The following is a 26927-nucleotide window of genomic DNA, read 5'->3' on the forward strand; positions in this document are numbered from 1 at the left end:
TTATTTCAGTTTGTTTCATTCATTCAACAGTAGCAACGCACGCAGCGCCACCGTTTTGGCGCCTTTTTGACTTAACTGTGAGAGTCATGTGATCTGGCAATCCATTTCCAACTTACCCTGTCTTCTTTCAATTGTTACTTTTTCGTTGTGAGAGTCTAAGTCCTTAAATGTGTCCACCGAGGAGATATTCACTGGCTGAATTTGTAAATGTGGACGCCATTTTGAACGGGCGGAAAGAAAATCAATTTCTCCACGCGTGATCCTGATCATTTACACGCATGCGCGTCACGCAAGTACGGCACAATGGTCCGGCGCAATGTTTTCTTAAAGTAGATTTTTTGCTGCATCACATGGAGACAAGCCCACAAATCAAAATGGTATCCCGTTACGATCTCCATCCCTGATTATGGTTCCTACTTTTACACAATAAATCATTACTGATTAATAACAATTCCGGCATCCAATTTAAGTATAAATTATTTTTAATTTGACCTTAAATTTCATCGTATTTTGCACCCGTTTTAAAGTAAGGCGTTCATTTTGTTTGTAACTGGTGAGAAATCGTAGAATGGAAATTTAATTTCCTCCTATTATTTAGCCCACCATGTACGTTTTTCTTCTTTTTCTCTCGTTTTCTCATATGTAGTTTTTTTTTTTTTGTGCCCGATAAAGTACCATAAAGCTTAAACGTTAACTAAACAAAGTATTCATCAAAGGGTTGTTTTCTCTGAGAAAAGTTGTCCAGGGTAGAAGTCAAACTTCATACGCCGTGCAAGGAGGATGACCCGCCCTAAGTGGGCCAACGTTTCTCTATATCATCCGATTTTAAGATTACCGTTTCATATTCTGACCGGATCTGAGGCACAATTACTCTGGTACGAAAGCATAAGTATAAGCATGACAAGCATTAGCACAAACGCCGCTTATGCAAGTGAGAGCACCTACGACATAAGCTTGAAGAACGAAGCAAGAGGAACGAACCCGTTCGTTATTCTTGTGCTTATGCTTATGCCTATGTCGCAATTTTCACTAATGACAACGAGGGCAACATTTGCACAAGCACAAGGCAGTCAACCATTTCGTCCGCCATCTTGTTTAACATGACATTCAAGACCCCAGAGCCACTCGGCTTTGACTTCGTCATACACCAAGGGCTCTGGAATCGAGAATAGGGAAGCGGAGAATCCAGTCAAGAAATTGTTTTCTGCGCATGCGTCTCTCTTTATGTTTATGTAGCTAAATGTAGCTAGTGCTTTCACTGCTTCTCTTTATGCTTACGCTTATGTCCAAGTGAAAACCAGCCTTGATAGTGGCGGGAAGATTCGAAGGCCTCTTCGGGGTTGAAATGAACGATTTTGAGACATACTTGGGTTAAAAATTTCTACGGGTATTTTTCAAGTAGAAAGAAACAGAAGAATTTTTGAAGGTTGATGAGTTAAACTTCCCAGAGTTCTCAATTTTTGTTGAATTTCGTAAATAAATAGTTTTGCAATATTTTGTTTTCGTAGATATAAAGCAGCAGTAAGACACAAGATGTTCCTGTTTGCCGTATTCCTAAATAAAAATGTATTACTTCCACACTTTTTAATATTAATAATTAATGAACTCTACGTAAAATTTAGTGCGAAAATTAGTGTGGATGGGACCTTAACTTTCTAAGCCCTAACAGTGATCAACATCAATTTTCTCCTTCTAATATCAATGCTTGTTCAACCGCTGAGGTCATGAGAATTAAGGATATGATCACCTAAGGTGAATTTTTTTGATATTTCAATAACTTCTCCCAAGTACTTTTATAAGAAAAGTGTGGGGACAAGATAGGAGAATTTGTTTTTTGATATTACCGGTTAAAGGGTTAAGCGAAGCGCTCTCATTCACTCGGACTACTTCCTAGTAAAGATTCATCATTTTCATCATTGTTACTGTTTCTATCAGGCTCCCAAGATAACTCTCCTTTATTCAGCTCGATGTTTGTAGAAGTTTCTTGATCCATGAAACGTCCACATAATGGTCGCATTGTCTCTCGGAGACTCTCCCTGAATTTTTTAAACAGTAAAAAGTAAATAACTGGATTATAGCACGCTGCTGTTTTTGCAAATAATGCTGGTAAAGTAGCAGTCAAGGGAGATATCGTCCCCGGTTTTCCAATCGCAGAATATAACGATACAATGGCATAAGGCGTCCATGCAAACAGAAAACAAAACGACATCACAAAAGCCATGCGCGCAATCTTTTTTTCTGATTGGACGGCCTCTAGAGTTGGGCCAGCGGTCTCGCCCCAAATGTCACGCGCATTTCTGCTCATTTTCTTTATAGTGAGAAAAATCTTAAAGTAGGCTGTAACCATGGAAACGATGGGAGTCAGAAAGAAGAAAAAGAAGATGCACCCTACGAAAGCAATGTCACGGGAATCAGACGATTGCCAGCGAATCGAGCAAAGGGCGCCTTGTCCTTCGGGAACGTACGCTGACCAACCAAACAGCGGGAAACAGCTCCAAAGGAGAGCGAAAGCCCAAAGCGAGGTGATTACAAAATTGAGTTTTTTGGCGATAGTCAAAGGCGTTATGGCGCAGTTTATAACAATTGCTCGCTCGATAGCGAAGGTGGCGTGATGAAGCATAATACCATAAGACAAAAAAGCTGTCATAAACGCGTACCATGTGCACGTCACACCTGTCATTGCTCGGTAACCACGAGACGCGTTCGCAACAACTCCCAAGGGATACGCCAGCACTGCATGTAACCAATCACCAACCGCTATGCTAAGAATAAGCCTGTTGGATGGCGTGCGAAGCGTTTGGTCCTTTACGAAGGTGATAAGCACGGGCGTGTTCAGACTGATGGCTGCTACAGTTAGAAGGGCGTACACACAAGCTATGACGTAATGCACATGCGTACTCATGCTCTCTGAAGGTTCCAGTCCTTCGCTTTTGTTTTGGAAGTCATGCATTCTTTATTCCCGTGGGATTTTCAGATTGGACGCCTAGACGAGAGGAAGAAAGAAACAACAGAAGTAGTTTCTGTTTTTCGTGTACTAGCTCGAGACATAATGCTCGATAATGTTAACGTAAGAATGGGAATAAAAAAGAAATAGTGAACGTTTCGATCACGTGTCCAATCTCGTACCCAGAGTCCTCAGGTTCTTTGAGCAGCGGTTGGTCGCCTGGAGACCAACCACTGACCAAAGCCTTGCATTTAATTTTACTGACCAAAGAGCCTGAGCTGAATCTGGGTACGAGACCGCCGCTGGTCTTCATAGCATAACAGTATAGCCTGAGTAGCAGCCGTTTCCATTCCGTTTAAGCCAAGAAAGGCAAGCACTTGGCTTAAAGGAAACGGAAACGACTGCTACTCAGGCTAAACAATAAAGCTCAAGTGACGAATGTCTTAAGGTTTTGTTGAATGTAATTATGACTTATGAGCATTACAGGCCTAACTAAAGTTATTGATCTTTACAGTAGGACATCCCCAAACAGGTTTCTGACAGCTTTGTCAAGAGTATTTCTTAGTAGCTGTTTATCCTTTTGACACCGCGACGGTTTGGTCAGAATCAGTTCCAGCCTCGTTCCCAGGGCTTTTACCTGGGAACGAGGTTGTAACAGAGCCTTTGCACTTTGGCGTCACGTGACCAACTTTTCACTAAATTATGGAATAGAACGTAAAGAGTACGAGGAATGGACGTAACATGTCGAAATTAGCAAACTAACCAAGTACTAGAACCCTGACGTGAAAGCCGGTGAGATTTTGTGAAACTTTGTATGTTTTTAAAAGTTGGACGATTAATATTTGTACGGGAAAAAAATCTGCTCGACTTTGGTCTCGATCCCCGAACGTTTACCATACAAACCCTAGTCAAGTGCACACTCAGTTACCAGCTTCGGTGCTTGCATTCAAAACCACTATCGCAACAGAAGCCCGTTTCTTGGCAGTGCTGATAACTTTATGCTTTGAATTGCTAACCGGTTTGAGAAGCTAAATCAAACACTCGCAGAATGTTTCATCCCATTTCCAAACACCTCGCAGAGGGTATAAAAAAAGAAAAATTCAGATACGCCTCGTTTTTCAAACCACTTGCTTTGTTTGAAAATGAGATTAAACACTTTTTCTCGTCTTTAATATATTGTTTGAACACTGTACAACACTATCGGGGCTTTAAGGTTACCGGGACTTGAGAAACCGGCCATGCCCTAATACCTTACTCAATGGACAATTTTCCTGGGAAGCAATTCATTCTTTATCGATTTTGAAAGGTAAAGTTCAAAGTCTTATCATTTTATGGTAAGTTTGTGCTAAAAATTAGCACCATGAAATTACAGGTAGCTATACCAAGTTAAGTCGAAAAACCTCGTTTAAAAATTACGGTCTTCAAATTACGTTTTAAAAAAATCAATAGAATCTGCATTCTTGATAAGTTTCGATAAACAGTAAGTTCCATTTAACGTTAAAGCCATGAGCCCGAAAATTAAACATCACACCTTCTATGCAAGGTTTTAGTCATATTCTGCACGTATTTTTTTGTGGGTGTGGTGATTTGTATTGTAAAAGTTATGAATAAATAAGTTTCCCGTGTAATTTTGTTTCAAACTGCCTGATGAAGTTTGTAGTTATCAGACGAAACCGGTAGGAGAATAAACCTTGAGTCAACAAGATTTCTTTGCTGTCTACTGCTCACTAGTACCTTGTTAAAAAATAATTGTTTTAGTTTAGGATACAGCAACAGAGAAAAGCACGCTAGAGTTGCGTTTTCAGATTCAAATTTCTCCCTCGCGCACTCCTGCTTGATATCGTTTAATTAAAGCGGGGTTTTCGACGGAATCGGAACTCTAAACTGTTCACAGTCCCCCTATTTTTCCGTTGGATTCTCGAGACCAGTACGCTTCGATAGAGCAGCCGCCATCTTGGTTTGTGAAAGCGAGTGCGATCTGGAGAGAGTGTCTAAACTACTGAGGGGAGGGGAGCGGAGTTGGGAGGCGGCGGGATTTTTTTTCGCTTCCCTTCCCCACTATACTAACACCCACTCCCGCTCCCCTCGGTAGTTTAGACACTCTCCCCAAATCGCGCTCGCTTTTACAAACCAAGATGGCGGCGGTTCCATTGAAGCTTACCGGTCTCGAGAATCCCACGGAAAAATAGGGGGACTGTGAACAGTCTATCGGAACTCCGACCCGGCTACTTTTGATAGTTCAGTAAAACCCAGTAACTGTATTTGGAAGGACCACCGTGACAAGATAAAAGTACCGGATCCTGCAGTGAAGGATCTAATCAGCAAAAAATTGTAGAACCGTGAATAATCTAAAAAAGAGCAAGGCTATATATATTTAATTTTCCAATATTTCGACCTCAGGGTATGTTTGAGACTGACCCTGTGGTTAGAGACGTTATTTTTGATAGTGTATACTAATTTAAAATAAGCCCTCAGAAATATGAACGCAGAAAAAGAGTCATGTAGAGAATTTTGAGTACAATTCAACGAGCGAATAAGATACACGTGATGTTTTTGTCGTGGAGGGAGACCGTAACATATGCAAATTCTAAATTACAATTTGTAGAGAAAATTGTGAGTAGGCAATAGTAGCCCACCTAGAAAGAAACACGCCTTTTCAACGAGCTGTTATTTTGCGCAATTTTTTGCTTTTTTTTCGTTGCCATATGATACTTGCGCAAAAATTGTCTTTTTCCGAACTGATAAACCCTACAAAAAAAGTTGTATTTTTGGTGCGTGCAATAACCTCTTCTATAGCTGACACGACAGCTAGACAATTTTAAAAGTTTTCTTATACTAGTGCCTCCGGGTTCAATAATTTGATTTTTTGTAAATGAAAGTGAGAACTCGTCTTCTCAACTAATAATATAATTTAAACGATATGTAATTTAGAAATCGGCCATAAAATAACGTCGTCAAAATGTCGTACTTACAGAATACTCATAATGTGACTTGTTTTGCTTGTAAGGTGCAGAGATTTCGTCTCGTCTCCTAAGGATAGAAGAATTACGTTTGTTCAGGTTTTCTCGCCTAGAATAGAGCTTCGAAGTAACGTTGACTAAATCGTAAACTATGAGACTTCAGCGCTGTTGTGTCAAAAATTCGCTCCACTGCTTGCATGATTTTGGGAAAGAGAGCGCCAGCGAAAGCAAAAAAACTTCAGAGCAACTTTTTTAAAAGAGCATTGATTGTAAGGACAGCTGGATAAAAACTGCGAAACGGATATGCAAATTTCACATTGTCTACAGTTTATTGAAAATTAATGTTTGGAGTTGTGATAATAGCGCACTGACATAACAGTGTTGTTGTCAGTTGAAGCCCTCGGAAAGAGATGAAAGTGCAGTATACATTTACTCACCGTGTGTGTTCTGTTATTGGCTGGGAGAGGCCAGTTAATTTCCAGAAACAGAGGGTGCCGAGATGTCAACGAAAATACACCACTGTTTATGACATGTGTTTAGACTTTAGTTTTGTTCAGCGCTTTGAGTACTTAAATTTCCTGTGAGTGTTGCCACTGTAGTCGATCGAAAATTAGAGTTTCCTTGAAAATAAAATCATCGCCTTTTAGACCATGATAGTTGGCCTACCTCCGGAGGCTGCAGTGTAAAATAATTTAGAAAAGGAAAAAGTCCTTTGAAAATTTAACGAGAAATTCGGTTTCGCGTGACATTTTCCTGTTTGTAAAATAATTGCGATTGTGTTTACGGTTATGTCACCAGAAATTAATGAAATATAGATTGGCTTCTGAAACCCGATTCACCATCGCTGATTGTTAGTTTTTAATACACATGTATATTTTTCCGATTGCCATCTCTTTTCTCGTTGCCTTGGGGCAAGCCCAGAGCTACTTCTACCAAATCGTGAACTGAATGTTAAAAATCCAATGAAGCAAGAAAAATTGTTTTTTCTTAATTTACTTGTTCGTCTGAGTATGAAACCAGATAATTACCTTTCGTGGTGCCACCAATGGCGTACTTAGGCTAAGCAACTTGTTTGTAAATAGTTAACAGTCTAGAAGTTTAGTGACTTTGCCGAATATGGCCAGTTTTTGTCGGTCGTTGCACACCCGACTAAACGACAACAAACGGTTTAATTTCCACAAACATTCAATTTTCGAAATTCGCAGTTCCCTCGAGAAAAACTGGTCGCTTCTTTGAACAGCTGTCTATATGGACAAATATCCACAAATCAGTCTATAAATCAAATAAAGGTTATTCTGTTTGCTATGCTTTGGCAAACAATGGCAACGCAGGTAATATAGAACGCCCACATTTGTATACAATTTGTCTTCGGTTTTGTTCGCTGACGTTGGGAAATAACACAGTGAGTCATTTTACTTGAGGTGAACATTTCAAATAATTTGGACATTGAAAAACGTGCGACAGTTTATATTCTTTTAATTTTAGTTTTGCTATGGTCTTGTATTGATCGGAAGTTATGCTTTCTCCTAACGTACATCGACCTGTCCTCTTTTCGAAAGTTTCCGGAATCAATGTTTGGTTTATCAACAGGGTTGATAACTAAAGGTAAATTGGCCACCGTAAAGGGATTCCAGTGCTGACGTTTGGAGCGTTAGCCCTTCGTCAGAGCACTCGAATCCCTTTACGGTGTGGCCAATTCATCTTTAGTTATCATCTCTGTTGATAAACCAAACATACGTTTCTACTCCCCACGTAACACCACAGTTTCTTCAGAAACTAACCCCTTATCCATTTGTTTATCGAAATCAGCCTCGTTCCCAGGACTAGCCAGGCTGCCTGTCTGAGGCTTGGGACCGAGCTCTAGTTTGCTCAAGTGGTAACCAGTCACTCTCGGCAGCGCGCCAAGAACGAGGCTGCATCTAACTATCAAATCAGATAACAATATAGTTTTTACACGAAGCGCTGTTCGATAAATTTTGCATTTCACCTCAAAGTTAAATTTCGCTGTTATCTACCTGGAAATGAGCCCTTTTTTAAATTATTTCTGATCGTCTTCATTGTATTTTTTTCGTGTTTCCTGTCCAATCCACGCAAGGCGATATTTCTGACTCATAATTACTTTTAGCCGATACCATTTATGAATAACAAAAGACAAAATCTTTTTGATTTGTCAAAATCGTTTTAATTTAAAGGTGACGGCTGTGTAAACATCCAAATTTTCGCACGTCATCTAAGCCTTGTAGCATATCCCACGGCAATATATTAATGTTTGAAAATCAGTGCACATAGTCCAGCCCTTCCTGATTAATGATAACAAACTACATTTTTTCTCTTCTTTCCATCTTGATAAAGTTTTTTTTATCGGTAAAAAGTGCTTTGTTATTTTCATAATTTCCCTCTGGTTTTATTTTGATTGGAAATTTTAAAAAAATGTGTAGAAACTCGCCATAGAGAAGTGTCAGGTTTCGTCTCTGTTAAACAACTCGAAGGAAAATGCGATGAAAGAGTCTCCATTATTTTCAGCCAATCACACGGAGACTCAAAATAGGGTACATTAGTGAGTTATGAGAGTTTGACAGCGTATCGTCAATCATTCATCAGTCATTACAAAAGCAACGAGTGAAATCAATCTGCTAAACTGGTTTCTCGTAAACAAGGAAACGAGGAACAAAGCAAATAGTCTACACTCTGTTTGTTGTGAGAAGATGTTGGACAAAAGAAAGCACACAGTTTTCAGCCGACATCTTCTATGATTATTTAGCACTATTGCCGAAATATGGTCATGGTGCACTGAATATTCGTCGTCCGTAGTCAACAGATATCATGTTATATATGTAATTTCTTATGTCGGGGAGAAAAAATGGCAACAGTAAAGATCGTCTCCAGCTCTTTTCTGCAATAAGACTGTACTTCATTTTATGAAGGTGTTGATTAACAAAACAATTGTCCTGCTCAATCTTCCGGAATGTCCCCTTATTTTAGCCACCTCGGCCTACGGCCTCGTCGGTTAAGTACAAGGGCAAGCGATATTCCACGCGATTTCGCAGGATAACTGTTAAATATTAAAGGTGTTTCGAATCACGTTTACGGCTAACCGTACACTGCAGCTTGACCCAGCGTTTTGCGCTAGAGGTTGTGAATGTTTTTGCATTTAAGGAACAAGGAACAGGGGCCGCCAAATTGATTGTCCATGATGCTCAATTTTGGTGTTTCAGCTAGCGGTCGGGGAAAAATAAAACAATATTGTTTTTTTATGTTTTAGTTCGCACGAAGTGAAAGATAAAGAGATAACATTCATAAAAAGCTGAGGTACAATAAAATAACTTTGGTAAAAACCTACCTTCTGCAGTTTTGTAAACGTCGAAAAATATCGAAAGTGACGGCAACAGCACTACTAATCACGTGATAAAGTGCCAGCGGTTTGCGGCCAATGGCAAACGCGCATTAATTTTAAGGTAAGTCTGTTTTGCTGTGCGTAGCTCTACTGCGCATAACGGCAAAATCGTGTTTTTTGTTTTTTTGTTTTTTCAGTTTTGTTCAGTTCTAGCTAACTGCTAAATATTATTCAATCTTACTCAAATCTAATAACAAAATTCTTAATTTGCATTTTGTGCGGAAATCAATCTGTTTTTCGTAGAACTCGTCCCAGTTCCCTCCCGAATAAACAAGTTTTAGACTAGTTTTCAAGCGTGGTAACCTTTCCTTTCAAATTTCTAACTACAATAACTTTTGCCAACTACCGTGAAAATTTAAGAAAAAAACCTAACGTAAGGAATACCAAATTCTCAGCGTGCCTAAACCCGGTCAATGGTGATTGTGGAGTATCTACGGGATGAGGTTACTCGCGAATTAGACGATTTGGTTGAATTTCTCAGTAACACTGGCCAGGAATAGTTTTGAAACAGATTTTGCCTTGTAAACAAATTATGCACAGTAAAACATTCTTTGAAATGAACTGCTTCATAATTCCTATGGTTGGCAAATGCTCTGTTACTGCCATTTTTATTCCAAATGTATAAATTACTATATTTCAATTCCTCTTTTTTTTTTCTTTTTTTTTTTCAGTTTTGAAGCAAACTTATTTAGATTAGTAACAGTGTTTTTCATGTTAATTTGCGTCCTCGTCCGCTACAACAGCAGAACGCTCCTCCATTTTTCAAACAATGTCTTTCATTGCGCTGAAGCGACTCAACTTTCGTAAACTAAGGCTATCATTCTCGGAAGACTATCAGACACGTCCCGGGTTTGCTTGCGGCATATTTCATCACGTGACGAATTTTGACCAATCTTAGACAAGCAAACAATATGTGATGAATCAAAGAGTGGTTTCCAATTGAGTGTCGTAAAACCACAAAGTAATTACTCTGGCCAATCGCAACAGATGTAAACAACACAACGAGCCAATAAGAATTCGAAGCAAATACATGTAACTGGCGCCATGCGCGGGAAAACTTGTGCTGCCAAAACACGCGTACGATTGGTTTTGGTTTGAATTCCCATTGGTTGAGAAAATAGCGAGAGTTTTGTTAACCAATCACAGAACGTGGTAATGCGAAACCAAAGCAAACGCGAAATTGCTTTCGACACTCAATTGAAAACCGCTCTAAAGTGTTTGTTTGGAAAACCAATAAATGAATAACTCAATCAATAAAAAAAATTAAAGTTGACCTCAATTTTGGTCTCACAAAGAGCTAGCGCTCGAAACATCCGTTTTTTAATAGGGACCTTAAGCAACCATGACGACGACGACCGGAAGTCTTCCAACGCATGCAGCAGCTTCTGCGCATGTCATAGATGTCGTCCACATGGTGTTGAGGACGTCAAAACAACCGATTTGCCGTCTTCGAGTGAACGTAAGTGTTAAAATTGATTTTTCTCATCGTTGTGTCCATTTTATCATGTCTTATAATAAAATTTGCTCAAAGGAAACTTATTTTCTGATTTTTACCGAAAGCTGGACGCAAATATATCCGTCAAGTTAGACAACTGAGAGCTGAATTGCTCGATGGCGGCGGGAAAGAACCCGTAAGTGTTTTAGTTTCCCTTCAATGCTTATGACTGTATAAATATTTGTCCAGAGGGACTATTTCAGTAAAACTAAGATTAGATTTTTACCGAAGTATTCTATCCTGGGTGCCCAGGCGTACAAATTGGGACAGAAGTGACCGCTTAACCCTTTCGTTGGTTCTCAGGATTCTTCGATTCAAACTCTTCCGATAGAAGAAGGAATTCTTCTTCGTTAATGGTATTGTGCTCATGACCTAAAAAACGCAACTCTCGTATTTCTTTAAAAGACGCGATTTACAACTCTCAGAGCTTCGAGGTCGGGAGCTTGCTAGAACATTTGTTATTTGTTTTTCGCGCCGTTCGGCGTCCTCAACCCAGCTTGCTAAAACATTTGTTATTTTTTTTTCCCGCCGTTCGGCGTCCTCAACCCAGCTTGCTTAAACATTCGTTTTTCCCACCGCGAACGGCGTCCTCGGCCCAGGTCCTATTCGCTCACGCTCGTCGTCGTCCATAGATTCGTCGAGACTGCTTAAGGTCCCTTCAACTCATTAGATACCAAATTTTTGCACCAAAAATATATGCAGGGAAATAAACCAAAAGTTAAAGGATTCCGACCGAGTGATTAAACTTAAGATACATGACAAAATTTAAGAGATGTAGCACCTTCACTTAATCTATTTTCTACGGACCTAAGATACTACTATTCAAGATACATGACTAAATTTAAGAGATGTAGCACCTTCACTTAATCTATTTGCTACGGACCTAAGATACTCCTTAAGATACATGACTAAATTTAAGAGATGTAGCACCTTCACTTAATCTATTTTCTACGGACTCAAGATACTACTTAAGATACATGACAAAATTTAAGAGATGTAGCACCTTCACTTGATCTATTTTCTACGGACTTTGGTAAGGTTTTACACACAAATGCATGGCACTGATAATAAACGCAGTCATCACGTTGTTTAGTTCAACTACATTCTTTATGTTTTGAGAGGACAATTTTCTAACTCACTGATCTAAAGTTCCCAGTTCTTAATGTGTTCCGATTTTAATTTTAATGTATTCTTTGAAATGCGGATCTCAGATATTTTTTCATACTAGAACTGTATGTTTCCAATAGAATATGTTTCCGCGAGAAGGTCAGCCAATTTTTACTCAAAAGGGGTTCGTTAATATAAGGTGTTTTTTCCTTACAAGATTTAAGGAGAGCATCTTTTCGCCCGGTAGTTACTTTCTTGGAAAGCTAGGGAATATATCAAATTTATGTTTGAACTGCTGATGAAATAATTAATAATAGATGAGAGACTATTGTAGTTATGTACGTAATTTAAGCTAAACAGCTGCAAAAGAAAATTAAGTAAAATCCAGTAACTGTTTTTGTAAGGACCACCACAACGTGTCCTGTAGTAAAAAATCTAATCAGCAACAAATCGTAGAACAAATAGTGCCAAAAAAGAGCAAGCCTGATTTCACGAATATGATTATATGAAACATTTATTTGAACTGCGTGTGAAAGATTAAGTAGAAGAAAGATCCTCACAGTTATAATATATTTACGTAACTTGAGCGGTTGTAAGTCTGAAAAAATTTCAGGCTTGAACGGGATTCTAACCCATGACCTCTGCGATACGGGTGCAGTGTTCTGCCAACTAAGCTTTCAAGCCTATTCAGAGGAATCTGATCATTTCGTGGTATACGCAATGTTCCGGGCATGCTGTCGGCAGAGAGTCGTCAAGTTCGGCAGTTACGTTTGTGAACAATTTTCACATTAGTAGCTTTTTAACCAAGGCTTTAACTCTTAAAATGAGTGCAGCAACTAACAAATTCCTTTGAATAAGCAGATTCGTTTTTAGATCTAACCCTTGGTTTCTTAAAAATTCCTTCAAAAACTTATTAATAATTCGTAAGCCCATTGACCTGTCAAATGGTCGATACTGAACATCACGTGCAGTGGTTTTAAAACCCGATAAAACCTCCTCCTTTTTAGTATGCGGTGTCAATCTCTTGGCGGTGTTTAATGTTTTTCTCGTATGCTAATTTCCAACGTTTACAAAATCATCAATGTTATGAACGCTATTGGCACACGCTTTTCCAGGAAGGTTTATGTAGCCGTTCAAAAAACTCGCAGCACGTGTTTTATCGGGTCTTAAACCACCCGGCTGCGCCTCGTGGTTTTAAGTCCCGATAAACCACTGCTGCTCGCTTTTTAAACATTACTTCAAAATAATCCGAAGTCATTCATTTTCTAGTGCTATACTAGTCATGACTAGTATGTCTCGTTTATACGTACGACACAATTCTAGAGCACAACAGAACGTTTAAACAAATACTTCAAATGTTGTCTCCACTGTGTTCCCAGGTCGTTCTGTGCCCTTTTCAAGACAAATTTGTTTCAACTAATACAGATCTGATCTGTTCGAATGCTTAAACTGAAAATTTAAGTTGCCGAAAGTTTTAGGAAACGGAATCAGTCAATTCCCCGAACTTAAGAGCTGCTTGTTGGTTTAACGAAAATGCTATCTGACCTTTTTTCGCATTTTAAACGACATATTTGCACCTTCGAAAACGAAAGGAAGTAGTTTTACCGCTGTTATGAAATTCTGAGCTGAGAAAAACTGCAGATGTTATTTACGACTAAATTCGAATTTCTGAGGCGACAAAGGACATTCGAACAAATATCCACGGTGGCCCTGAGCACCAAACAAGGATCAAAACATTTTGTCAGTGCCTTGCACTCATTCTTGCGTTATGTCGAGGTCGTTAGGCTCGCTAAGAAGTTACCGCTTACCTTCGAGGTCAGATTTCGTGCCACGATCACACCGGCTAACACTTCCAGAGGTCAGGAACTACTTGAGTTGAAAATTACGTGTGATAAAGCTTACTCTAGCTGCGGTTTTGGATTTAAAGCTATAAAGTGCAAACATTAAACATTAATTGACAATAATTGGACGGAGAAACGGCCTATCCGCACTAGCGAAAAGCCTGTTTATTTAGACAAATTTTCTGTCATCACCTACTCTTAACTAACGCGGCTTTACAAATTTTGTGCGCGAAGAGATAATAGTATTCAAAGGCACCGCCGAAAACATTTGCCTCAGGTAAAAACTGAACAAACCAACTATAAAAACAAATGTGTTTTTCTTGTCAATCGTTCCTCATAAAAGCTATTAGTCCTTCCATTAGCATCTGGTAAGGCTAGGTCAATTGTCTCTTGTTGCGAAACGAATTTTAAACTTATCTTGGAAAGATTCAAGATGGTACCATGGAATCCCATGCCTTCTCAAAGGCAAACGTTAACCCAAAGTTTACCAGGCAACTCGAGCGAGGTGAAAAAGCAAAATGCATGTAAGAAGTAGAAAGGCTATAACGATTTCAACAGCGTGCACCATTTTCCCCGACAACTCGATATGTCATATCGCGAAATTGAATTACAATCAATAACTTTTAGAACGAAATATATAAAGATCAACGCTATGTAAAACTGTTGACAGGTTGGAAAGACTGTGAGAGTATAAATAGTTCCGAGTTCGAAGGAAAAACCATTTTCAGATGAAATTGCCACGACAAAATTTTTGTGTGGATTTTTGGCAGGCAAATTCCAAATTTTTCTTCTAGTGCGGACAAGGGATTAAAGGCGAAAATTAGAAACTTCAGACACTGATAATGGGTTTGCCCATCGTTAAGTGCTTTGGATTAATGTTCTGGTTTTAATTTCAGGGGGATTGAAGTTTGACTCGGTTTCTTTATTACATTTTCTAAGTTTCGTCACGCGTGTACCTTCGGCTTAGGGAGCAAAATATACAAACAAAAAGTGGAGTTTTTGCTAACACCGTAACAGTTTTCGACACCCAACTGACAATGTTTGAAACGAAAAACAACTTATAATTCTTCCGACAAGCAAAACTCAGCGAAATCCACGGTACTTAATATTTAATGGAACTTAATATTTAATGGCTTTGTTTGCGCGGTGGTGTTGGAATAAAACACAGTAAGCCATTTTACTTGTGATGAATATTTCACATAATTTGGAAATTGCAAAAAGTGCGACGATTCGCGGTTTGGATTTAAGCAGCAGACATTAAATATCAGTTGACAATAATTTGATGTAGTAAAGTAAAAAAAGAGAAACTTTAGACACTGATAATTGGTTTGCCTATCGCTAAGTGCTCAGTCTGGATTAATGTTTTGGTTTTAATTTCAGGGGATAAAGTTTTAGTCAGGTTCTTTTTTAATTCTTCGAGGTTCATATAATGCACGTATACCTTCGGCTTGAATGTTAAGGCCGCAAAACGGACAAAGTAAAAGTCGCGTTTTTGCGAACAGTTGCGATGCACGAATGAAGTAAAGAAAATTCACAGTCCAACCAAACTCACAATGCTTGAGACGAAAAACAACTTACAATTCCCCAATTGAACAATACTCTGCGGTATACGATACTTAAAATATTTAATGGGACTACCTTTGTCATCGTTGCGTTGCCACACTTCACATCCCAAACCAACCCGACCTTGGCAGTTCATATCAAGATATTTTTGAGTTCGCGGAACGCAAATAGTGTCTGGTCACAGTAGACCACTACAGTAATTTTATTAAAAAAAATACGAGTTAGACCAGCTGGACAACACCTTGTCGATCACCATTGTCTGATAGGGAGTTTTAGAAACGCTGACGGCGACGGCAACCAAAACGTCACTACCAAAATGAATTCACGTTTTTTTGTTTGTTTGTTTGTTTGTTTTTTTTAAACGTCGTCGCGATTGTTCCAACTCGCTTCAAATGTCAAATGTGGGTGAAATTTCCTGGAGTTGAATTCTTGGAGACCACACCCAAGTTTACTAGAAAGAGAAACAAAACTTCGTCGTCGTGAGTTTATGTCCTCTATAAAACGTCCCATCAGCAAATTTCACGTCCAAGTCGTGCAGTGACGGCAAAGGAATGTACCAAAAAGTATAAATGCACGTGCAGAGTTGTTGTTTTGATTATTAAGACTATTGCTTTTTTGACGTTGTCGTTGCCGTCGCCGTTGCTAAAGCTCCCTAATCAGTTTCACCAAAGCCCACCGCACCTGCCACGGCATACTCCTGCGTTGCCACTCAGACAATGGGCCACAGTTCATTGTCCACCGAATTGCAAGAACTTTATGTATATGGATTTGAACACATCACCACTTCGATTTGACCTCGAACAAAACCATTTGTTGTTCGGTTAAACCATTTGACATTGCGCTTAATCAGTCGTCTACTGGTTGTTGAACTATTTGTCTACCCTTTAAACCATTTAATAATACACGGAACAATTTGTCAGTTGCTTAACCAGCGCAAAAAGCTAAATAGTTTTACAACAGTACACTGGACCGTTTGTTCTCACACTTATCATTTCACGCATGGAAGATTGACGGATCAGTTTTGATTTACATAGACCGATTCTTTTTAGGTTGTTCTGTTTCCACATGGGAGACTAAGCGGTTTCTTACCTGTCTAAATCGTTTCTTGTTTGATTAAACCATTTCACAAATGACAACTAAAACATTCATATTGAGCCGGGCAGCTTCATTTTTAAAACACTTAATCCATTTTACAATTCATCACTGGATCATTTCAGTTTACTCTATGCCATTTGGCACTCTTGTATTTTTTTCCCCCAGAGGCGGCTGCTCCGGAAAGAGACGATCCGACTTCTACCGATAGGATTCGAACCTGTGACCTTCCAATCATTCAAATCAAGCTTAAATTAAATAGCTTTTGAGACATTAAACAGAAAAATAAAATTGTAAGGGATAAAAAGTCTCTTGGCCCGACTACAACCCAACCCCTTATTGTCGTTAGTCAGTTTGAATTTTCACTGAAATGCAGAGAATTATTCAACTACTTACAGTAACACAGCGGCCAAAAGAGTTTCGAACATTTTCAGTTCCCTCTAACATATAACAGGGCACACGCAGTGTCAGAGAAAATGTCTTCGGTGCCTTTTTGATCAGTTCGCTAAGTAAGGGAACGAACCTATCTTCGAAAAGAAGAGACCTTCGTTTGCAAAAAAACAAATACGTAGATTTGTACGGTCTTTGCGTTTTCACGATTACAATTTTTACTTTTGTCACTGCCGTATTGCGTTCTGAAAAACTTTTCCATTAAAAATGCACTTAAACACACTTTGTAAATTTTAATTAACGTTCAGTACTACTTTAACTCATTTCTGCCTACAAATGTATTATGAAGAGAATTATCACTGGCTTTATAACTGCTGATACCCAACAAAATTTGAGTTGTCCCATTTCTGGAGCCTGCCTGAAGATCTTTAAAATTTGGCTTCTGTGCCGTTTATATTTATAAACAATTATCCTGCAAAATCGCGCGGAATATCGGCTGATACTTAGCCAACGAGGCCGTAGGCCAAGTTGGCTAAAATCAGGGGATATTCCGCAAGATTGAGCAGGATAATTGTTTTATTATTCAACACATTGATAACAAAGTACAGTTTTATCGCAGAAAAGCTGGTTATTTTGCCATTTTTCTCTCGGACACACGAAATAACGTATATGACGTATATCGCAGGAGATCTGTTGACTATTTTTGCGATACTTTTTAAAGCACTTATTTTTTCCGCAGTATGGGGTAATCTTTGCATGGTAGACAGAAAATATGTCGCAGTTAGGATGCCCAAAGCATCTCAGGCAACCCGCTCTGCACACAGGGTGTTTATGAAGGATTCTCTGTTAAGAAAACACAAATATAATGCAGAAAGTCTCTACACAGACAAATATTAAACAGACTCTGCGGGTGCATGCAAACATGTCTAGAGTAAATGAATTGTGCGTTGAACTTACTGCGTTTATAACCGTTTATGACAAAATGAAGTTCAAAATTAAAATAAAAGCCCTAAACATGAGGTGACGAAGAGTTCTGATTGCGCTCCAGTTTACTAATACATATAATATGAAATAAATCACTTTATTTAAGTGTCAGTTTATTTTAGCGCAGGGCACTAATTGGGGACACTTTCCAGACATGATCTGAATTTTTGAAGTGAGGGGAAAACCGGAGAACCTGGAGAAAAACCTCTCGGAGCAAGGACGAGAACCAACAACAAACTCAACCCACATATGAGGCCGAGCTCGAGTCCGGGTATCGAACTCGAGCCACATTGGTGGCAGGTGACTGCTCTCACCACTGCGCCATCCTTGCTCCCTCAACATATATGTCCGTTACCAACAGCTGACAGATAAGGTCGATTGACTACACGTTTAAGATGTCTGTTTGTATAAATTTGGCGAAAAGTACCCTAACTCGACGTATTTTGCAAAACAAAACAAATATCAGTTGTTGTCGACATGTTGCTGAGGTTTTTAAATAATCATGGTTAGTAAATCTTGAGTTTAGTCATCAACAAGTCTAGAATTGCATTTTCCGTCGTAATTGAAGCCAAGAGATCATGTTGTAGTTTAAATTTCCAAAAAATAAATAAACAAATTTTTAAGGTAAAAAGCATTACCTTGTTGTTCTAATTGCTGAACATTTCTGAGCCCATTCACATCACATCCAACCACAAACGCTTCTCCCAGTAGTCGCTACATGCAGTATAAAATTTAAGGTACTTGAACTGGTTATCGGAGGGGGACACTGTCTGGAGTATATTTTTGGTATTTGCGTTTTGACCTGTTACCGTACCCTTGAATACCTTTTTCTTTCCTTGAAAAGCCCCTAAAAACTAAATAGCGCTCACCACTTCCCATTTGAAAGAAGTTGCAAACAGTGTTTTAGATGAGAGCAGGTTGAGTTTACTCCATGTTTACGGAAAAGACACAACATCCTGATTCGGCTAGTTTGAAATAAGCACTCCAGGGTGCTTGTTCTAGAAAAAATGTTTTTTTCTTTCTTATCGCAGAGAGGCTTTTAAGAGCAGCATTCGATGAATATCAAGAAAATTGATTACAGCGAGATTAGAATTCTGGAAGAATCGATCGCATCTCGGCTTTCATTTGATGTTTCATATCGGAAGGCAAATTATAGACACCTTTAGATTCCAGTACGAGAATAAAAGATTCAAGTTTTTATCGAAGAACGAAGAAGAGATATTTCCCAGAAAGAATGATTTTACTCTAGTAACTAACTTGACGCAGTTGTTTTGAATGATGCATGATAGCTATTTTAAAATCCCTTTCGTGACTCCAAAAAGACGAGATTACTTATACATTTCGAGGACTTGTTTCGCCACTACGAGTCTACGACGTTCTCACAAATGACGACCGCTCTCTCTTTTTCCCGCCAAAATGACACTGGTTCACTCGCGTGCTCTTTGACTTTTGGAAAAAACTCGTACTCGGCTAGAATCTAAAAGTATCTAATAATGGATCTGAAACGGAAAGTAACTTACTTGAAAGTGTTCGACGGAAACAATTATTTCTCATCGCTGTTAACTGTTTGTAATCACGGTACAAATATCTTGCTTGTCCTATATTATGCTTACTTTTAATACCCGAAGAGTGGAAAAACATTAACAAGAACCCGTCTAAGTGCACATGATTGACGCATTAGAGATGGACCAATCATAGCTATCCAATTAGAATAAGTTTTAATTGGACAGCTGTAGGCTTAGCAACAAAAATTAGTCTTAGAAATGGCCTTTTAAATAATCTTCTGGATATTATTTTAAAAAGACCTACATATCTTGAAAATCGTCTCCAGAAATTCTACATGATATTGAAAAAACACCTCAAAATTCCCTGTTATTCAGACTCTTTGAATGAACCGGTCAGCGAAGTTCTTCTCTTTTAGCGAGATATCACATAGTTTTTGCGAGCTTCGGTTTGAGTTTATGAACATTTTGAATTTCTTTTGATGAAGATAAAAACATGGCTCCATGGACTCGGATATTAAATTATTATACGAACAGTGGGATGTGCTTTTAAATTGAAAAATCGCTAAGCCGGCATCGAGTTGACACCGAAATTAATGAAGCACCATTGGAATTGAAACCATTTTTTAATGAACGGATCGAAAAAAAATCTCTACCGCGAATATTTTGCAAAATATTTTGAAAAATACACCGTCGACTTTTCCTGAGGTCGTCAGGTTATATTAGACTTCAACTACGATTGCAATTCGAAACAATCAATCAGCCGATTACAGACATTACAGTCCTCAATTATTCATGAGCCGATTTCAATTACTTCTAATAACGTATCTGTGGTTGTTTGGATAATACGCAATCACTTGCTCAGTGAGATTATTCTTCTCATTGGTTAATACAGAAAATAACCCTTCTCAGTTACTTCAAACTTATCAAGCTATCATTTTTGAAAAGGGTTTCAAAGCTTTTGAAGTTGTGTACACTTGTTCCAGAAGCCTTTAGCAAGTACGAACTGTAAGAGTTTTTCCAACACAGGAAGAGTAAGCGCGCGTGAACCAGTTTAATTTTGGCGGGGAAACGAGATAGCCGTCAACGTCATTTCACTACGAGTTTTGTGAGAACGGCGTAGTGGCGAAAACGAGTCCTTGATACGTAGGTAATCTCGTCTCTTTGGAATCACATAAAGGCTTAGGTGTCATCATTCAAAACAAATGCGTCAAGTTCGTCGTTTACAAAGAGTAAAATGGAGCTTCCTGGGAATATCTCTCCTTATTACTTCACTAAACACTTTAATCTCGTACCCAATAACCTCAGGCTTTTTGGCCAGCGGTTAGTCGCCAGGAGAGACTCTGGGGACAACGGATTTCATTACCGCAAGATTTCTGCGGTAAAACAATGAAAACCGTTACGGAACAGCCAATCAAAAAATTTGAATTTTTTCGATGTCCCCAGAGTTTGTCCTGCCTCCAACCTGCTAACCAAAAAGCCTGAGGACTCTGGGTACGAGTTTGTAAAAACTTGGATATAAATCTGGTATTCGTAGTCGTACTCGGGTCTCTAGTTGCTTGTCAGCTGTACATACAACTTTGATTGTCCGGCGTGGGATTCGAGATTCCGCGGTATTTTTATTTTAATGGTTTTCATACAAGCTTCACGACCTTAAACTTTTGCAGCTGTGAAACAATATCCCGTATACAACTCTTATTTACGGCTCTCACGTGCGGCTAGTTTGTAATCTGAAATGTCTCTGAAATGTCTTTTTTGAAGTTCTCGTTGCCGTCGTCGTTGCTAAACTCCCTAATTTCACCAAAGCCCCCCTCACCTGCCACGGCTTACCCCTGCGTTGCCACTCAGACAATGGGCCACAGTTCATTGTCCACCGAATGCAAGAACTTTGCTCACGCATATGGATTTGAACACATCACCACTTCGATTTGACCTCGAACAAAACCATTTGTTGTTCGGTTAAACCATTTGACATTGCGCTTAATCAGTCGTCTCCTGGTTGTTGAACTATTTGTCTACCCTTTAAACCATTTAATAATACACCGAAAAATTTGTCAAATTTGCCAATTTCAATTACTATCAGTGGTTGTTTGGATAATACGCAATCACTTGCTCAGTTAGATTATTCTTCTCATTGGTTAATATAGAAAATAACCCTTCTCAGTTACTTCAAACTTATTAAGCTATCAGTTTTGAAAAAGGTTTAAAAGCTTTTAAAGTTGTGTATCCATACACTTGTTCCAGAAGCCTTTAACAAGTACGAACTGTAAGGCTAGTTTGTACTCTGAAATGTCTCTGAAATGTCTGAAATGTTAGTCTGAGCACGAGCATGCGCAGCTTGGAGCAGTGTCGTCTCAGGCAAAAAGCTGACTGTATCGACACTTGAATAAAATTATCATTCTGTTGTCCTGTGTCTTTCGATTCTCTTCTCCTTCCGCATATAATCCCTGTTTCCCTCGGATTCATCTCTTCGAGAGCTCTCCGGTCTTCTTGAGTCGAACTTCTTCCAAAATGGTGGCAGTAAACAGCTGTTGAATTGGAGGGCCATCGAAGAAAAAGAATAAGAGTGAAGCAGGGATTATATACGGAACGAGAAGGAAAATTAAATACACAGAACTCACGGATCAGAGACTTAGATGTTAACTTTATTCAAGTGTCGATAACAGACAGCTTTTTGCCGGAGCTCAAGGTCTGAAACGGATTGAATTCCAATTAATTAGCACTGTTTAAAACTTCAATTGTAATCACTTGTCCATTGCTTTTATTAAAATATGTTTTTATTTAAGTCCAACTGTATATGGGTTAAGATGTTTTTAATGGTGACCGAGTCTTTAGCAAAGGTTATTTCCTTCGAAATCTGTTCTTAATCGGCTCTCACGCAAGCTCGTTCAGGATACTCCCTTGCCTTCGGCATAATTTATTTTGACACAAGCAACCCGAAGAATGCGGCTCTTAAGTAAATTTCAATCTGAAGGTAAAAATATTTGGCTGGTTATAGGGTATAGGTAACTTGTCCTTGTTGGACGGTGGGGGAGGGGGCAGGGAAGGGCAAAACTATTAGATTTAATTGTTTACAGTCTATTTTTTGGATCTAAATTGCATTGAAAAATGTCGCTATCTTTCGCATACTATGAAGGTAAAACCACCCACCCCCCCCCCCCTCCTCCTCCTTCCTTTGGGCAGAGCCTTCCTGTACAGCTCATTATATGAGGTTGCACCTCCCCCCCACCCCCACCCCCGAAAGTGGTTTTGCCTGTGAATGTTCCATTTTGACCTGAGTTCAAGTAAAAAAGGCAAAATATTTTAGGAGTTTATAGGTCAGAGATAGGTTGGCGGTCCAAGTAAACGGCGCCCCGCTTAGTATTTAGTTGTTAATCATAGCCCTGCTGGCTAATTACGATAAAAAGATATTATTCTCTACGTTATGTCGGAGTAGGGGCGGAAGTGTTTGATTAGCTTCGTTCACTGTCAGAGGGCTCTGTAGTTGCGCTAAACTAGTTCCTTGCCTTGTCACTCCAAAGTCGGACATTTTAGAATCTCAATAACTAATTAGTGTCACAAGCGGAGGATGGGAGGACCATCCCTTCATTTCAATCAATTTACCTTGCGTTCACCAAAGAAGATTTAAGGAACACTACTGTTTTTTTCGCTGTATTTGGAAGGGCAATATCAGCGGAACAAAATCATCCTGAATTTGGGGAATTTGTTCAATTCAAGCCTCGTCTTTCTCGTCAGCGATGGAAATTTCAAATGACGCAGGTTCCCAACGTTTTCTGCGACAATGATGTGCTTTTCATTTTGATCACACAGCATTCAGTAACTCACCACTATAAGACTACAGAAAATACTTATTATCACTAAAAACTTGCAGAGCAAAGATGGATACCTTGTCTCTGGAACAAGTTTCGTTGAATGCGATGATTTCAAGGATCCTCTTTAAATCTACTGCACTTTGATGACCTTTTAAACGCTCGGAACTCGTAAAAAACCGCTGTCAACTGCAGGGCTTAAAGCGACGTCTGTCCTTGTGCGAACATGCCTTCGCGGCCCGATGTTGAACTTCAAATGAAACATGCCTTTGACAAAGCATCATCAAGGTACAGTGTATGGGGCAACATTAAACCATTCGGCTAAAACTGTTGATTTGCATGATGGACTTAAATGACCATAGGTCACGGTCCCATAGTAGTTGTTGGCTGTCTTGGTTCCTTTATTATTAGCCGCAAATTTACGCTTGAACTTATGCCAAAGAAGCATTATCGGATAAAATCACAGCGACATGATGAAGCAAGGGGCAGTAGGGGGAGGGGAGGGTGAAGCTTGTAAAAGAGATACAAACAAGAGAAATGCCTCCATCCCCTCAAAAAAAAGCCACACCCTTTTTTGCAGCTCAAAACAATTCCTACTAGAGTCTCATTACACAGAACATAATGGAAAAAAATTTAAGCCTTAAGGCCGTGCATTTTTTTAAAGTTCAAAAAACAAAATCCTATCTGCCAGGAACTTTGAACTTGATTTGTTTTTTGTCAGTCAACAAACCTGTAATAAATAAGCTTCGTCGATTTTCTTTTATCTCGCCTAATCATAACCATTTGTGATTCTATTCCATAATGTGTTTATAAGCAGACTTACCGCAACCCACGCATCCTTAATTGATTAGATTCTTTAATTTCTGAGAAAGCTATCAAAAAGGCTTTATTATCGTCTGGCGGTTAGGTGTTTTTAGCCAAGTTTTGGGGATCGAGTGGCGTATACGTTTTCACTTTCGTGGTGGTTTACGGTTAAGAAAATATCGTTCGGTGACGGAAGACCCTTCCTTTTTTGCACGGTTTTCGGTTGTTACAAATTTTAAGGAGTGGATTACGGTAATAAACAGACTTCGAGTCGTACGCTACTTTTCTTTGGAACTGCCAAAAACTGCACTCTCGATATACCTTTCCAGGCAGACGAACAACAACAAAACTCTACACGATCTGGTTTGAATTCTCTACACGATCTGGTTTGAATTTTCTACAGATAAACTGTACAACAATTGACCGCCTGGTCTGGTGCCACATTTACGGCCATTTACGGGAAGATAAGATTTGCCAGCTACAATATGGAATTTTCTCCTTTCTCTTCCCCGGAGGGAGGTTAATTTGACACCGGACCAGGTCTGCAGGCCAGATGGTCCAGTCCACCGTAACCCGGATGAAGGCAAGTCTGATTCTGCGCAAGAAAACCTTTTGAAAGCGTATTTACAGTAACAACAACAACAACAATCTTTATTCGTACCCAGAAATTATACAGTGTTAACATAAACAGGCATAAATGCAAGAAAGAAAAAATTACTAAGGAAGAGAGCACAGCCTCTTAGAAATAGCAAGCTAATCGAGTTAAGTGGCTAGGCCAAGAGGAAAAATTTGCAAATACCCTACATTAACATAGAACTAAGGACGCGATTTACGATTCACACACAAGAATAACAATAAACAAGGGGAAGTGCACACGCAAAAACTGGAAAATAAAGTACATCAATGAGCCAGTCAGTAGTTGGAGATAAGCGATTCTTTTGAGAGGACAAAGGCTTTGAAAGCAGTACGATTAACTTATGAGACAGCCCAAAAAGAAGCCAAGAACAACCAATGATTTTCTTCCGTCTTATGGGTGATAGCTAATTGTTGTATGCTTGATGTACCACAGAGAATGTCCTTAGGGCCCTTTAGATTTGACTACGAGTACAAGATTGAGTACGAGTACGACTTTTCTAATCTAGTTTGCGTGGTTAAGATAAGCGCCTGTCACACCAATCTTGTTTCTTGGGTCTCCTTATCTGCTGGTAAACAACGGGAAAAAACGAGGGTTCTGGGGACCGGACTGAGTTGAAATTTGAAAGTGGTAATCGTACTCAATCTTGTACTCGATCGTACTCTGATCTTCGAGAAAGTCCCAGTTGTCGCTGTTACGACTTCACTGGATGGAGTTGACGTGCGTGGTTCAATTCAATGACTCTTTTCTTATAGAGATGGAGTACACTGGAGAACAATCTCTAGCTTCTGTATGTATCGTTTACGAGAAAATGTTTTTTTGTCTCATCTCTTGGAATCGACGAGATTAAACGAATGTTGCCTTCATTGCTCTGTACAGTGTCCCAAGAAAGTTTAAAATTTATACTGTTGTGTCTCGCGCTCGCTGGCCTCTCGCTATGAATAACATTTTTGTGGCTACTACTCCTCAGTTGAGAGTAGCCACTATGTCACGGCGTGTGTAAGTAGTTTGAATCTTCGGATAGTGTTCGGAATCGCACGATCGGGCTTCGATCGACACCGACGCTTGATGTTTGTATTTTCGTGAGTATCGTTCGTGATGCATCGTCGACTATCGTGGTTATCGGCGGCAATCGGCGACATGTTTTGAATTTTCGTCTTCTTGCTTTTGACATATTATCGATTGCACATTCAGAGCCGTATTTTTACTTCCATGTGCTTAATTCGCGTTGGTTGCAATTGATGAGCTTCGCGTTGGTTGACAAATTGATCTCCATCAGGACTGAGCCATATTTTACACAGGTTGCTCGAAGTCTAGTAACACAGGAAGACCAATTCTTTACAATGATTTCCAATTTTTATTTACAGTAGTAGCCACACTTAGTCCACGACTACCTACTTTTTATGCTTGAGATCAAATTGTTGTTGTTGTTGTTGTTGTTGTTGTTATCTCAGTCGTTTGAAAGGAATTCGAAAAACGTATTCTAGCGACCTCAAGGCTTTGCTCTAAAGAAACCTGGTGCTTGCGTTAAGGTTTATACGACCGTTAGAACTACTTAATTTAGTGAAAAATATACGTTGTAAAATAAACGGCGCCATGATGGTTTTCACAAAATTAATGACGGCTACCATTTTTGCGTAAAAACAGATGGGCTTCAGTAACGGTGGAGCTGGGTAGAAAAAATGCAACAGTGTGCCGAGAGACCCTCATCAAAGTTATGCAAAAGCTTCAATGCCTATCAGCGCCTCAACACTGCTTTTCCTTATCATTTCACTAAACCGTTGTCTAACCATCAGACAGTGAAAATTCCAAGGCAGAATATGATAACGTTACAAATTGCCTTTTAAAGTTTTCAATAATATGTCCTTTATCGCAGTTATTTCAGGGAAATTTTGATGTGGACCGAATAACAAACAATATTGATACCGCTGGAATGAGTACCTTAAAAGCAATAAATAGACCAAGTTTGATAGAAGGTATGGTTTCGTTATGTCTGAAAATTGTATAGTCGTTTATATCATAGAAATATCTGCAAAATTTCCTGAATTTACGGAATTAAATCCCGCCATTTTAGAGATTCTCTTTCCAACCGTATCAATGGTTTTTCAGTACTGGCCTACGTCAAAATGTTAGTCTAAATGTTAAATCACATTTAATATTTAGTGACAAATTAAATTAAAGCTATGCAGTTATTGGTCTTGATGAGCTCCTAAAGCCTTTATCTCACTACTCCAGGCTTTTTCACAAGATTACCCGAACAAATTCAATATATTCCTTAGCCCAGGGGTCCATGAAGGCTATAACAAAAATCTTAGGACTGTGTACGAAAATATTACCTGTTGTTTAATACGCGCGGATTTCAAGTCGATGTGTGATTTCCAAAATTAGCCTTAGAGACTCCACATCTG

The 26927-nt window shown here is 39.1% G+C and overlaps 1 protein-coding gene across 4 annotated transcripts in view; it reads right to left on the reverse strand.

The window, feature by feature from the left end:
* Positions 1-104: 104 nt before the first annotated feature.
* The window catches only part of LOC146475494 (melanopsin-like), a 28257-nt gene continuing 1434 nt past the window's right edge, over positions 105-26927 (reverse strand). The window contains exons 2-3 of one of the 4 annotated variants that reach the window (XM_085115910.1): positions 5917-5974; positions 105-2983 (exon numbers count right to left, since the gene is read on the reverse strand). In XM_085115910.1, the coding sequence (XP_084972036.1) occupies positions 1871-2950 (1080 nt within the window). In that variant the 5' untranslated portion in view covers positions 2951-2983; positions 5917-5974 and the 3' untranslated portion in view covers positions 105-1870. Of the gene's footprint in view, positions 2984-5916; positions 5975-13708; positions 13822-18408; positions 18630-26927 lie in introns of those variants that run through there. The other 3 variants (XM_085115911.1, XM_085115913.1, XM_085115912.1) reach the window with 3 other exon arrangements.

Source organism: Pavona decussata, unplaced genomic scaffold, assembly GCF_977016875.1.
Source record: "Pavona decussata unplaced genomic scaffold, jaPavDecu1.1 SCAFFOLD_84, whole genome shotgun sequence".
In the NCBI taxonomy this organism is placed as follows: domain Eukaryota; kingdom Metazoa; phylum Cnidaria; class Anthozoa; order Scleractinia; family Agariciidae; genus Pavona; species Pavona decussata.